Genomic DNA, 13,928 nt, shown 5'->3' on the forward strand with positions numbered 1-13,928 from the left:
CCATGAGCTGTGGCATAGGCTGCAGATAGGGCATTGCTGTGAGCTGTGGCATAGGTTGCAGACGCGGCTCGGATCCTGCGTTGCTGTGGCTCTGGCATAGGCTGGTGGCTATGGCTCTGATTAGACCCCTAGCCTGGGAACCTCTACATGCCATGGAAGCGGCCCTAGAAAAGGCAAAAAAGACAATAAATAAATAAATAAATAAATAAATAAATAAATAAATAAGTAAATAAATAAGTAAATAAAATAAGAATAAAAATTCTCTAGTGCATATTTACTCATGGTCGCACCTGCTAGTTATAGTCAGATTGCAGTTGGTTCCAAAGGGGACCTCGTCCTCGTAAATCTTGTAACAAGTTTCTCCATGTCTCTTCCAGCCCTAAATCAGAGGAAAAATATCATCACACTGTCTCCTGGACTTGATGTTGTCTCCTTCTGACAAGCAAGGTTCTGCTATAGGTAACATCTTACAACTTATGGAAATGAAGGACTTTGCCAGTGAATTCACACACATGGTGAGGGTAGCATACAATTTCATGGATAACCTCCATTAAGACTATGAGCCTGGGTCAGAAAGAGGTGTGTCCATTTCCCTTACCCCTAGTGCCTAGCTCATCCTAAGAGTATAACAGTTCTTGGTCAAATGTTTTTTGAACAAGGAATAATATAAGTAGGAGAAGTGAAAAATCAGCATTGAGGATGGTAATCACATATATTTTCATAGAAATTCATGAATAGATAATTATTTTTCCTATAATTCTATTTTTTCTGTAAGAATGCCAATATGCTATGATTCATTGCCTTCTGGCTTGCTCTAATGCAAATGAAATGAAGCTAGCAATTTCTTCTATTTTCCAAGTCTAAATTGTTTAAGTCTCCACTACAATCTCTAACCAAGAAGGTGTAATATTGCTTAGAAAAACTGATATGAGTTTTACGTACCTCATCTGGAGGGCACATCTTATCAGATCTTGTATCATTCAATTTTTCTCCCTTTTTCTTACATATATATTTTAGTTTCTCTTCACATGACTGGACCTTCCACTGACCTAGCTTTTAAAAAACAGAAAATATTTTTTCCCACAAGAGATTATTTGTCATCTATTTAGAAGTGAACTCTTATTTTAAATCAAGATAGTTTCTTCTTACAACTATCAAGGAGGGAGAGGGGGAGACAGGGAAGTATGAGAGGGACGGGGGGAGAATGACTATAAACAAATGATTCGATCTGAGAACGTATCTGAAAAAATGTCACCCAACAGGCCTGGAAACCTGTTAATGTCAGTATCACCTCAAGGTCAGAGTGCAGATAAATTTCATTTTTTTAATCATGGACTTGGAGAATAGACTTGTGGTTGCCAAAGGGGAGGAGGAGGGAGTGGGATGGATTGGGAGCTTGGGGTTAATAGATGCAGACGGTTGCCTTTGGAATGGATTAGCAATGAGATCCTGCTGTGTAGCACTAGGAACTACGTCTAGTCACTTATGATGGAGCATGATAATGTGCAAAAATAGAATGCGTACATATATGTGTAACTGGGTTACCATGCTGTACAGCAGAAAAAAAGTAATGTATTGGGGAAATAAAAAAATAAATTAAAAAACTTTTTTTTTAAATTTCATTTTCTTATGGAAATAACAATAAAACCATCAAAGGACACTTAATATTCAAGTTGAAGAGAGAAGAACCCAGCCCAAAAAGAGCTGCCAGTGTTATAGTCTTCTTTCACACAATGCAGCCAAAGTTTGTTCATGGGTTACAAAACTTTGGACAGGTCACCTAACTTCCCTGTCTCAGTTTCCTCATATGCATGACGATGAAGGTGATTAGAATAGCTACTCTCTAAGAATTTTAGAATCAAAAGTTCTACTTCCAGCCTGATGTCAAAGTTCTGTTTTTCAAATGTTACTTAATATTTATTTGGCATAAGTCACTCTGCTTTCTTCAAATTAAATTTTAGTAAATCAACTGAGATAAGGGTCAGGTTTTTTTTTTCTTTTTTTTTTTGTCTTTTTGCTATTTCTTTGGGCCGCTCCCGCGGCATATGGAGGTTCCCAGGCTAGGGGTCGAATCGGAGCTGTAGCTGATGGCCTATAGCAGGGCCACAGCAACATGGGATCCGAGCCGCGTCTGCAACCTACATCACAGCTCACGGTAACGCCGGATCCTCAACCCACTGAGCAAGGGCAGGGATCGAACCCGAAACCTCATGGTTCCTAGTCGGATTCGTTAACCACTAAGCTACGACGGGAACTCCCCAAGGGTCAGTTTTGAATACTGGAATGCTGTTTAGATATGCCATCACTCTGTTCACTCTGTCCTATGGGACTTCATTTCTATCTATGATCCTCTTTTAAAGACAGCCTGTGTATCCCTTTAAATAGAACATTAGGAGTTCCTGTCATGGCACAGCGGGGAAACGAATCTGACTAGGAACTATGAGGTTTCGGGTTCAATCCCTGGCCTCCGCTCAGTGGGTTAAGGATCTAGCGTTGTTGTGATCTGTGGTATAGGTCATAGACCTGGCTTGGATCTGGCATTGCTGTAGTTCTGGCGTAGGCTGGTGGCTGCAGCTCCAATAAGACCCCTAGCCTGGGATCTCCATATGCCACAGGTGCGGCCTAAAAAGGACAAAAAGACAAAAAAAAAAAAAAAGAAAAGAAAAGAAAAGAAAAAGTAAATAAACTTAAAAAATAGAACATTAAATGTGACACCCTTCTAAATCCAGCTTTACACTTTTTGAAACACCTTTACCGCCGAAACATTTCTAAATAGCCCTACCATTCATTGGTTGCACTCAAGTCTCTATAGAAGTTTGGGTGACAAAATCAGCCTCCTAAACTATTGGGAGTCCGCAGCAAAGTGAATCAAACAAAAACATAGAGATACCTATGTCCTTTCAGCTCAAGATAGTTTATTTTGGACTCTAATGATGCATGTTCAATAAACATTTGTGCATTCTATAGAGTAAGACTGTCTTGTACAAAATCAGATCTAATTTTTTTTTTGTCTTTTCTAGGGCTGCACCCGCAGCATATGGAGGTTCCCAAACTAGGGGTCTAATCAGAGCTATAGCCGCAGGCCTACACCAGAGCCACAGCAATGCGAGATCCCAGCCGCATCTGCAACCTACACCACAGCTCACAGCAATGCCAGTTCCTTAACCCACTGATCGAGGCCAGAGATGGAACCTGCAACGGTTCCTAGTCGGGTTCATTAACCACTGCGCCACGATGGGGATTCCAGATCTAATTTTTTAGTAAAAGCATTTTTTTACTTCTCAATGTAGGATAAATATAACACTGATCTGAACATGAGAAGATGAGGTTTTCCAGGTTAAACTGTGACTACATGCTAAATAGCACACTGATGGTCCTGAAAGAAAGCAGCCTTTCGGAGCCAACCTGGCGCAAGAATCTGAGCTCTAAAGGGATTCTCTTGATCTGTTTCACACCAGAGCAGATACTCTCAGACAGGAACCGGATTGCTTCTTTAGAAATAGCTTAATTTACCTTTTTTTCAGCATCTACTAGAAAGACAATCTACAATGCTGTTACCTTTTATTTCCCAGCTTAAATAGAAATATCCCAACCAAAGTCATATTATTATTATTATTATTAGTCAGGTATCACAATAAGGACATAAATAAGCCCGAGGAGGTTTCCTACCTTTCCTAAATAGGAAACACAGTTGGGAGTCTTATTGTAGGGAACATTTGGCTCATTCTCATTCCAGTAAGTTAGAGTAACTTCAGTACCATCCGACCACTGAAATAGAGTGGGTGTATTTACATTCCTAAGACCTGTCCATGTTTCTTCTTTGGCATCTAAAAGAAAAATGGTTTATTTGGTTACTCAATACCATACTTCAATATGCACATTACTACTGATTTTTTAATATTCTGATACAGGAGGTAAAGAGCCTAAAATTTTAATTCAGAAAAAGATATTCTTAATCAATCTGTCAAAAATGTTCATAAGTTGGGCAGGATGGTGATGAGGGTTTTTTATTTTTAGGTCACTTACACAGGTAGGGTACACAAGTGGAACGACAGCTGAACTGTGATTTACAGGCTCAGGGTTCCTCATACATGGTTGAGATAAACCTTGTTTTATGAGAAACAATGAAATTCTACAAATGCAATCATAGATACTCTAATTAGAATATGAATACTGTCCATCACCGCCACAGAATGACCACACTGCCTTCCCAGGTAAAACAACTGGCATCATGATGGCACAGAATAGGTATCTAGTATTTGCTATTATGAGTGAATCCATAGGAGGAAGTCGTAAGAATGGCTCTCTAGTGTTCTGTTCACTTTTCAGCTGTCAAATAATTACAAAAGTGAAATAATCATCACTTAAATGTTTGGAGCAATTTAAAGACCATTTAGCTTATGAGAAGAGGGAAATTATTCAATCATTGGTTGTACTGTCAAGTTGGTAGCCACTAGTTATATGTGGCTATTTAAATTTATAAATCAATGAAAGTAAAAATTCAGTTCCCCGGTCGCCCTCACTGCATTTCAAGGGTTCAACAGCCACAAGTGATTGCTGGCTACTGAATTGGACAGAACAGTTTATAGAACAGTTCCATCATTGAAGAAAATTCTATTGGACAATGCTGATATACAGGATCAAATCGGAAGCTTTTCAGTCTCACAAAAAAATTGAAAATAGGGCTATTTTAAAATGCTTAACACCTCTCAGAGAGGATACTTAAAAAACTTACCCCCTTTATGGAGTTTTGTGACAATCACCTCCACATCTGCTAAAGAATGAATGCTGATGAGGTCACTACTAAAGGTTTTGCATTTCATATGTGCCTTATCCCAGGAATCACTTTCATTCACAAGCAGATAGCAAAATCCATCATTTGGCAGCCAGTCTGCTGCATCACAGCGGGTATCTGAGTATGTCCAAACATCTGGAGGAAAAGAAGCTATTTATATTCCAGTAAAGATACATCTATTTGAATCAATAATATTGTATATTCTTCTTTCTTGAATCATAAGGCTTCTCCACATTCTGGAGAATGTGGTGTCAGATAGTACAGTGACATGAATTTATGTGGTGCCTAATGTATACAGGGCATCATAAGAGTTAGTACAAGGATTCAGAATATAATGTCACTTGAAGGCATACAAATGTGCTATATGGCTGGTTACAGACTATTTAGAGGGATTTCCCCTGGTCCTAGTGACAGAAGAAAGTGTAAGTCAGTTGCTGACAAGTCTCTTCCTGGGTATGGGCTTTGTGAGGTTCCCCTCCAGTCTCTGCCTTTGGGAGACTATGAAGTTGAGCCTCCTTTTCATGAATGGTCAGCTGAGTCAGGGAATGTGCATTCATGTTCACTGCTGAACAAAGAACAGGGAGAGACTTGAGGAACAGAATAAGACATTTATTCACTTTACACCCAAGAAATGGCAGCAGTGGAAGAAAAGGGCAAAGAGCATCCCTGGTCCTCTTCTCTCCTCCCCTCTTTCAGTCCTGTGGTCCTTATGGAAGGAGGGACTCTCTGTTTTGACTACAATAAAACTGGCTCAAGTGATGGTCAAAAGATTAGAGAAAATGAGTGAAGTATAAACCATACAAAGTATTCCATCCCTCTTAACAGCTACTAGAACGTAGCTCAGCTATTCAGGCTTCATGGCTTTGAAACCATTTGGAATATTTGTTACAAGAAAACATAGCATTTTTAAAATGGGGATGGTTTGGTTCTTTTTTTAACTAAAGGATAAAGTTCAGGTTCAGTTTTTCATATTTATAAAATAACTCAATTAACTTTAAGGTTCTAAAATAGAACTTATAATATTTTATAATTATAATAAAGGAATGGGGAAATACTCATAATTGAACTTAATCATTTTCATATTCTAGTCTTTGTCTCTGTGAATACACATTCTTACAAGATTAAAATGATAAGTAGGCATATGATTTTTGTCCTATGTTTTGTATTTTCCTGCTGGCACAGTTATTTTAATAAATGCACATTATTCAATCATGTGGAAACATCACGATTTACTTAATAATTGCTACTACAGGATATTTATTTGATCCGTCATCAGTCACCCTGGCTTATCTTCATTTGCAACTGCCTTTTCTTCTTTGCCTTTGTCGTATGGTCTAATATGGTCTAAATTTGAATCAACTTGGAAGATGAATGTTCATTTTTTCCTATTATTTTTTAATCTTAAAAAGTAGCTCTATGCTCCTATTTGAATGGTAAGAAATTTTATGCTTTATTCTCTTCCCTCAACATTCCTTAAAGCAAGACATTTTAAAAACCTTCTCTTTTTCTCATAGTTTTATATTAGTTTTTCTTATTCAGTGATGTTTTAATCAAATGCCAGGTATACAGTGGGCCCTGTACAAGATATTTAGGGCATTTCTCTTCTCCATTCTTTCAAAGACTCCTCAAACTTTTCTGCACCTCAAAAGTTACAGCTGTCCTGTGTTTCTCTTACCCCTAAAACTCCCTAGAAAAAACTCCTCCACGTACATATTTTGTCCATCTGCACCTCTCCTCTTTTTCCTTCCTTCTTTCTTTTTTCTTTCTTTTTTTTGGTCTTTTTAGGGCTGTACCCCCAGCATATGGAAGTTCCCAGGCTAGGGGTCAAATCAGAGCTATAGCCACTGGCCTACGCTACGGCCACAGCAATGCCAGGTCCTTAACCCACTGAGCAAGACCAGGGATTGAACCCGAAATCTCGTGCTTACTAGTCAGGTTCATTACCACTGAGCCACAATGGCAACTCCTGCACCTCTTCTTTATATCTGATTTATCAACAAAAAGACTGAAGGAACCAGCCTGGCAAAAAAGAAGAGAGGTGGGTGGGCTTTGAGGGGCAGAGGGTGGAAAAGTTCCTGTGTCCATCATTTCTTATTTCTCAGAAGCAGGTACTATGTAACACCTGGCCCTGGAGCAGGGGCTCACAAACTTTAGTGTGTATCAGAATCACCTGGAATACTTTTTAAAACACAGATTGCTGGGTGCTACCCTCAGAGTTTCTGATTCAGTAAATCTGGGGGTTAATCTGAGAATCCACATTTCTAACAGGTACAAGCGAAACTGATGCTCCTAGTCTGGGAAACCACTGCTCTAGAGAAAAAAGATCCACCTGATTCATTCCCTGTCTAGAATATCTCTGCCTTCTTATGGGCATATACCCATATGAATAAAACTAAAACTAAAGCTTTATTCATGTATAGTTGGTATTATCTAACCACAGGGTCAAAATCAAATACTTTCCTGCATTGGTAGTATACGGTGAAGGAAAGGGGGAAATAGGTATCTGAAAAGGATTTACTTGCTTGCACAAAACTAATTTTGAGACCTCTTTATTGGAGGAAGTGAGAAAGGTACCTGTTAATTCCACTGTGTTATTTAACAGTTTCTTGCAGACGTAGGGCAGTCGAGCCTCACAGGGAAAACTCTGCCACAGACCCGAGTAGGCATCCATTTTTGCACAGCTCGATCCGCCAATTGTCGGTGCACTTGATACACCTTAAACGGTAGGATTTTCAGAGTTAAAAGAAGATTAGGGCCAGGATGGCAGATAGAAAAATAGTTTGTATCCCTAATTTTCTGTTTTTATGGGAACTCGTAAAATAGTTAAAACTTTTAACAAAAATGAAATGTATAAGCTGCATTGGACAATCATGTCCTTAAGTATAGGATATGGAGTTGGGGGGGAATCTGATATGTTATAGTTAATTTTTATTTTTTTATTTTTTTGTGCATTTATTTTTTTGTGTGCATTTAATATACTAGACTTACAATTTGTTAGTTTCAAGTGAACAGTAAAGTGCATCAGTTATACATGTAAATTTATCTGTTTTTCCCATATAGGTTATTACAAATTATTGAGTATATTTTCTTGTGCTATACAGTAGGTTCTCGTTAATCATCTATTTTATATAGTGGAATGTATGTGTTATTCCCACCCTCCCAATTCTTCCCTCCCCCCAACAGTTTCACCTAGGTAACCATAAGATTGGTTTATGAAATATGTGAGTTTCTGTTTTAGAAATAAGTTTTTTATATCATTTTAATTAGATTCCACATATCAGTGATATGTATTTGTCTTTGGCTTAGCTTACTCAATATTATAATTTCTAGGTCTATCCATGTTGCTGCACATGGCATTATTTCATTATTTTTTATGGCTGAATAAAATTCCATTGCATGTATGTATGACATCTTTATCCATTCCTCTGTTGATGAACAATTTAGGTAGCTTCCATGTCTTGGCTATTGTAATTAGTGCTCTAATGCACATTGGGGTTGTAATTAATTATTAAAAAGACCAACGAAATCTTTGCTCCTAACCAGCTTGCATGTCATATTCTGTGGTCAGAAGCTCTTAATTTGCTACCTTATACAATAAAAATACTAATTTATGATTCTGCCATGTCTTTAAGGCTCTGAATTAAGGATTAAATTATCTTTAAAGATTATATTTACTGAGATAATAGAGAATTAATATACTAACACAACTCTGTTAATTAAAATGACCTATGTATTGGTTTTTATTGCACTTGTTTTTCTTATATGCATGCAGAATGCTTTTGTACTGAAGCTGGCGTTAACTTTTACATTCTATATTTGTCAGAAGCCTGTGATTTTATTTTTTTAAAAAGGTTATCTAATTTTTTTTTTTTTTGGCTGACAGGGGTTTTCTTTGTTTTACTCACTAAAATTTTTTCTTCAAGGTCTTTATTTATGTATTAAAATAACACCTTTATGTTTTCAATACTTGGATGCTTCAGTGGAAGAACCCAAGAGTTTGAGAATGAGAAGTTATTTCCACACTAGAGTTAAGCTGCAGATGAAACCCAACATGGGTCAGTCACGGACAAGACAAGTCAAAACAAGACACATAATGGTCCCCAGGCCATGTAGTATGGCTTATTCTGCTCCTACTTAAAAATGTAGGGTCCTTCTAAAGATTAGGGCAAATGCCCAGTTGCCCATGGTGGGGAGTCAACTTGGCTATAATGGTACTACAATAGAGAAGGGCTTAGGGAAAAAAAAATCTTCTGAGAGGTGACAATTTTAAGAGCTGTCAAGTTTTAAAATTTGTATAAGCTCTCAGGGAGTGGGAAGCTCTTATTTTTTGAGGCTTATGTTCTATGCATAGCAGTGGAAGAGGCAGCAGTTACCTGGGTCCCAGTTGAGAAAGTTTAATGGCTTGTGGTCTGACCATTCCCAACCTCTAGCAGAGTACAGTTGATTTAAACCGATCCAGAAAATTTTAGCAATGCCTTCTTTTTCTGTAAGAATTACACAATTTTGAAAAGTGACAAAATTACCTGTTATTATCTAAGCCAAACTTAAGTTTACATTAAGAGCAAAAATTTCTGCAGGCCTTGATTATAAGGCAGGAAACCTATAGAGGCTTCTATCCAACAAAATCAGGCGATGCTGAGAGACAAAACTTCTGTCTACTGAGAAACCCAAAGGCTGCTAAGTTAATTCAGTTCTGTTTTCCTGTTAGCTTATCCAGTTCCCTTTCTTCTAAGAACAGAATCTTCTCAGAGTAGTTGTTTCACTATTTTTAACCTCCTTGGTACTGACACTGAAAAAAACAGTTTCCATTACATATCTAGATTATAATTCAGACTGAGAGTTTAATAAATTCATTAAGCATGTATCATTTGCCAGGTACTAAGGATATAAAAACCAAAATGACCAAGTCCCTGCCTTCATGAGGCTTTCAATCTAGTAGAAGGACACATATGGATACCCTAAATGGTGAAGTGTAGCCAGTACTGCTTCAGAAATATGTGCAGAGCTGATTCATAGGCAAGGGATACACAACTCTAGAGTCCAAATGAGACATTAAGGCTGGAAACACAGAATAGGATACACACACACACATATTACTGTTGAGATGCAGCATTCAAATTTATTATTGGATGATTAGGTAACATTAGCATAAAAAAGAGAAGCAGAAATAATTTAGTGAAGCTAATTGCTGATATGCCACTCAGTGTGCACATGCCCACAAGCAATGGGTAAAATCATGCTGGGTGTTATCAGTCCATGTGTATTGAAAAAAGAATGTATGGATGATTATAAGGATTTTCACACCACTGTCAGAAAGTCAACACCATTATTCAAGAACCTGGCAGGAGTTGATCAATATCACAAAGAATCTGAAGATGTTGATGGTCAGATAGAAGAGATAAAGCAGAGTTCCTGTGGTGGCTCAGTAACCATAAGGTTGCAGGTTCGATTCCTGGCCTCGCTCAGTGGGTTAAGGATCTGGTGTTGCCATGAGCTGTGGTGTAGGTGGCAGATGTGGTTCAGATCTGGCATTGCTGTGGCTGTGGTGTAGGCCAGCAGCTGTAGCTCCGAGTAGACTCCTAGCCTGGGAACCTCCATATGCCACAGGTGTGGCCCTTAAAAAAAAAGAGAAGAGATAAAACAACTAATGAAATGGTCTACAGAAGACAAAGATGATGTTGACAAATAGGAAGAGCCAATGGGTTGGAATCTCTATAGATTTGTTGCAATATTCCCAGCAGTAAAACACTTGATAACTGCTTCTTAATTCTCCCAGAGACTTATATATGCTGTATTATAGTATTACATATATAATTCATATATCTTTCTATAAAAATATAAAATATAATTCTATATTATGTAATTCATATGTATATTATATAAATATAAATAATTCTTAAAATATAGATTTTGTCTAGTATATATATCAGATTTATCTATGTGATTTGCATGTAAAAAACCATATCCATACTTTATTTTCTACATAGATATTTATCTGTGTAACTTGCATATAGAAAACCAATCAATACTTTAAGGGCTCTTTGAGGGTAACTTTGACTAAACATAATTTTTGCCTTACACACTTTAGAACCCAAATGCCTAAAACGAGTGACTCCACTGGAACTGACACCTGAGAATGGAAGACATCCCCTGGGTAGGGCAGAAATAGCTATAGCAAAGACAGAAGAGGCCAAGAGAAGCAACCTAGACACCAACATCTGAGCCATGGGTGGAAGTCTGGGAAGTGGGTAGTAGCCATGAGTAGAGGCCCAGTTATTGTTCAACTGAAGGGTAAATGTGAGGTTAAGAGTGAACTGTAAAGATACACTGTGCTATCCAGGAGCTATTTTTCACTGTGTAATACAGAGGCTGGCTTTACAATCTAAGGCAATTTTTCTTAATGCTAGAAATTTAAACAAGTTTATAGCCTATTGGGGAAGAATCAATAAAGTGGGTGTTGATGGAAACATAAGAGACAAAACAGCTGATGTAGATACAAAGTTCTCAGGGGAAGTAGTTAACCCTGAGCAAGCTGGAGGAATAACAGTATAGACAGAGATAAATTCATAAGTATGAGGGTGAGAAACGAAGGGTTCACCTCACTTTCTCAAGGAGATAGATGGTAAGGAGAGTCTCTCTACTAAGGAGGGAGAGAGTGGGTATTTGGGTAGATGGCTGGAGGAGAATGCTGAGGGGGACTCTGGATTTATCCTTTGCTTTCATCTTATTAGCATAGGCAAGGGCTGCCAGCATTGGTGTACTGAGACCTGGAGGAATTGTTCTAATGTTTTCTTCATTAAAATAATGAGGTAAAAAATGCAACTGATATTTCAGCATTCCTTTTTTTAATTTATTTTGTATTTTTTGCTTTTTAAAATTTTTTGTCTTTTTGCCATTTCTTAGGCCGCTCCCGCAGCATATGGAGGTTCCCAGGCTAGGGGTCAAATCAAAGCTGCAGCCACCGGCCTACGTCAGAACCACAGCAACGCGGGATCTGAGCCACGTCTGTAACCTACACCACAGCTCACAGCAGCACCAGATCCTTAACCCACTGAGCAAGGCTAGGGATCAAACCTGAAACCTCATGGTTCATAGTCGGATTCATTAACCACTGAGCCACGACGGGAACTCCAATCTTCCAGCATTCCTAAAGAAGTCCTGGAAACTATGACAGATATTTATTTCTTATATGGCCTGGACAATTTGGAGCTGGACTTCTTTCCTTCATACAGACCAGGCAGGGAATGCAATGATGCATTCCTCCAAATTGATCATTATATTGTCTGGTAGGGTGTTGACCCTTAACCAATTTAAGACTCTAGAAGTTCCCGTCATGGCGCTGTGGTTAACGAATCTGACTAGGGACCATGAGGTTGCGGGTTCGATCCCTGGCCTTGCTCAGTGGGTTAAGGATCCAGCGTTGCTGTGAGCTGTGGTGTAGGTTGAGGATGCGGCTCAGATCCCGCATTGCAGTGGCTCTGGCGTAGGCCAGCGGCTACAGTTCTGATTGGACCCCTAGCCTGGGAACCTCCATATGCCACAGGAGCAGCCCTAGGAAAGGCAGAAAAAAAAAAAAAAAAAAGACTCTATCTAGTTCCATCTTTGCTGCCAAGAAACAAATGACTGACTAATCAAAGGAACAGAATTAGGAGTTCCCGTCGTAGCGCAGTGGTTAACGAATCCGACTAGGAACCATGAGGTTGGGGGTTCCATCCCTGGCCTTGCTCAGTGGGTTAAGGATCCGGTGTTGTGGTGAGCTGTGGTGTAGGTCCCAGACGCAGCTCGGATCCCGCATTGCTGTGGCTCTGGCATAGGCCAGCAGCTACAGCTCCGATTAGACCTGAGAACCTCCATATGCTGCGGGAGTGGCCCAAGAAATAGCAAAAAGACAAAAAAAAAAAAAAAGGAACAGAATTAGATAGACAAATAACTATCTAATCAAAGTAACAAATCCATTGAGCTAGATATTCTCAACTTTCCCCAACATCCCTATTCAGACACGACACTATATTTCTATTCCTCTCCCCACAACGACAGACTGCAGGGCCTGATGGTGGTCATGCATCTGGGATGAACATTGGAAAGGCCACAGGCAGCAGGGGCCCTGACCTAGAAGTGTCCTAGCACCTTGGGTCAACTATCAAAGTGGTTCAAAGTGAACAACTCCTCAGGTCAGAGGCAAATCAGGAAGAATAGAAATGCACTGTTCCTGTTCTGAGGACTGGTAGTCCTCCTGTGTAGCTCCTGGATGAATCTGTGCTTAGAGGTCCCTAAGAAGGCCTGAGCCATAGGAAATTTGACTCCCAAACAAAACCCAGTGAGTATGAGGAAACCAAATCCCTCACTCATCAGCCCCTGTGCTAGTAAAACAAAATCAAAACAGGACTAATTAGGTGCGGGGCAGGCACAAGGGAGAAAGAAAGCTCTTTTAGACTGCATGGGATTTATCCAAGGGGGCTTTTACTGCTTTATTTCTGTCAGCAGATGCCCTAGTCTCACCCAACCACTAGCCACCAAGTCCAAAGATCATTTGGGAATAACATTCTCCATTATGCTCTGCATAGGTACAACTCTTATTTTCCTGACTAGATGAAGCATTTTGGTCACACAATCTCTATCTCATTCACTTTTGTGGGCCTCACTGTTCCTAGCCCCATGTTTACACATAGTAGTTCATGGAAGGGACACAATATTAATAGAAGCGTCAAGAAATTTTCAAGATACTCTGAGCTTCAGTTGTTAAAGTACAGGTTTTTTTAAGGTCTCAGGAAATCAGCAATCATAATTAGGCATATTGATAACCCTTAAGAGCATCACAGTGAAAGAGGAGCTTGGAACATTAGAAAGGGCTATTCCTTGAAAATTACTGATATGCAGAAAAATGTGGGGAGTGTCTTCCCTGGGATAGGGAACAACTGGGTCCTTTAAAACATTGCTTCTCTTTGCTGTTCCCATCGTGGCTCGGTGGTTAACAAACCTGACTAGTATCCATGAGGACGCAAGTTCAATCCCTGGCCTTGCTTAGTGGGTCAAGGATCCAGCGTTGCCATGAGCTGTGGTGTAGGTTGAAGACATGGCTTGGATCCTGTGTTACTGTGGCTGTGGTGTAGGCTGGCAGCTGCAGCTCCGATTG

General features: G+C 39.2%; 1 protein-coding gene across 4 annotated transcripts in view; it reads right to left on the reverse strand.

Annotated features, from left to right (window-relative positions):
- The window catches only part of LOC125123223 (CD302 antigen), a 144,040-nt gene that overhangs the window by 106,625 nt on the left and 23,487 nt on the right, over nucleotides 1-13,928 (reverse strand). For all 4 annotated transcript variants that reach the window (XM_047772706.1, XM_047772702.1, XM_047772704.1 and 1 more), the window contains exons 5-10: nucleotides 9,169-9,279; nucleotides 7,370-7,510; nucleotides 4,736-4,930; nucleotides 3,670-3,827; nucleotides 943-1,053; nucleotides 291-379 (exon numbers count right to left, since the gene is read on the reverse strand). In XM_047772706.1, the coding sequence (XP_047628662.1) occupies nucleotides 291-379; nucleotides 943-1,053; nucleotides 3,670-3,827; nucleotides 4,736-4,930; nucleotides 7,370-7,510; nucleotides 9,169-9,279 (805 nt within the window). The remainder of the gene's footprint in view (nucleotides 1-290; nucleotides 380-942; nucleotides 1,054-3,669; nucleotides 3,828-4,735; nucleotides 4,931-7,369; nucleotides 7,511-9,168; nucleotides 9,280-13,928) is intronic.

Source organism: Phacochoerus africanus, chromosome 3, assembly GCF_016906955.1.
Source record: "Phacochoerus africanus isolate WHEZ1 chromosome 3, ROS_Pafr_v1, whole genome shotgun sequence".
NCBI lineage: Eukaryota > Metazoa > Chordata > Mammalia > Artiodactyla > Suidae > Phacochoerus > Phacochoerus africanus.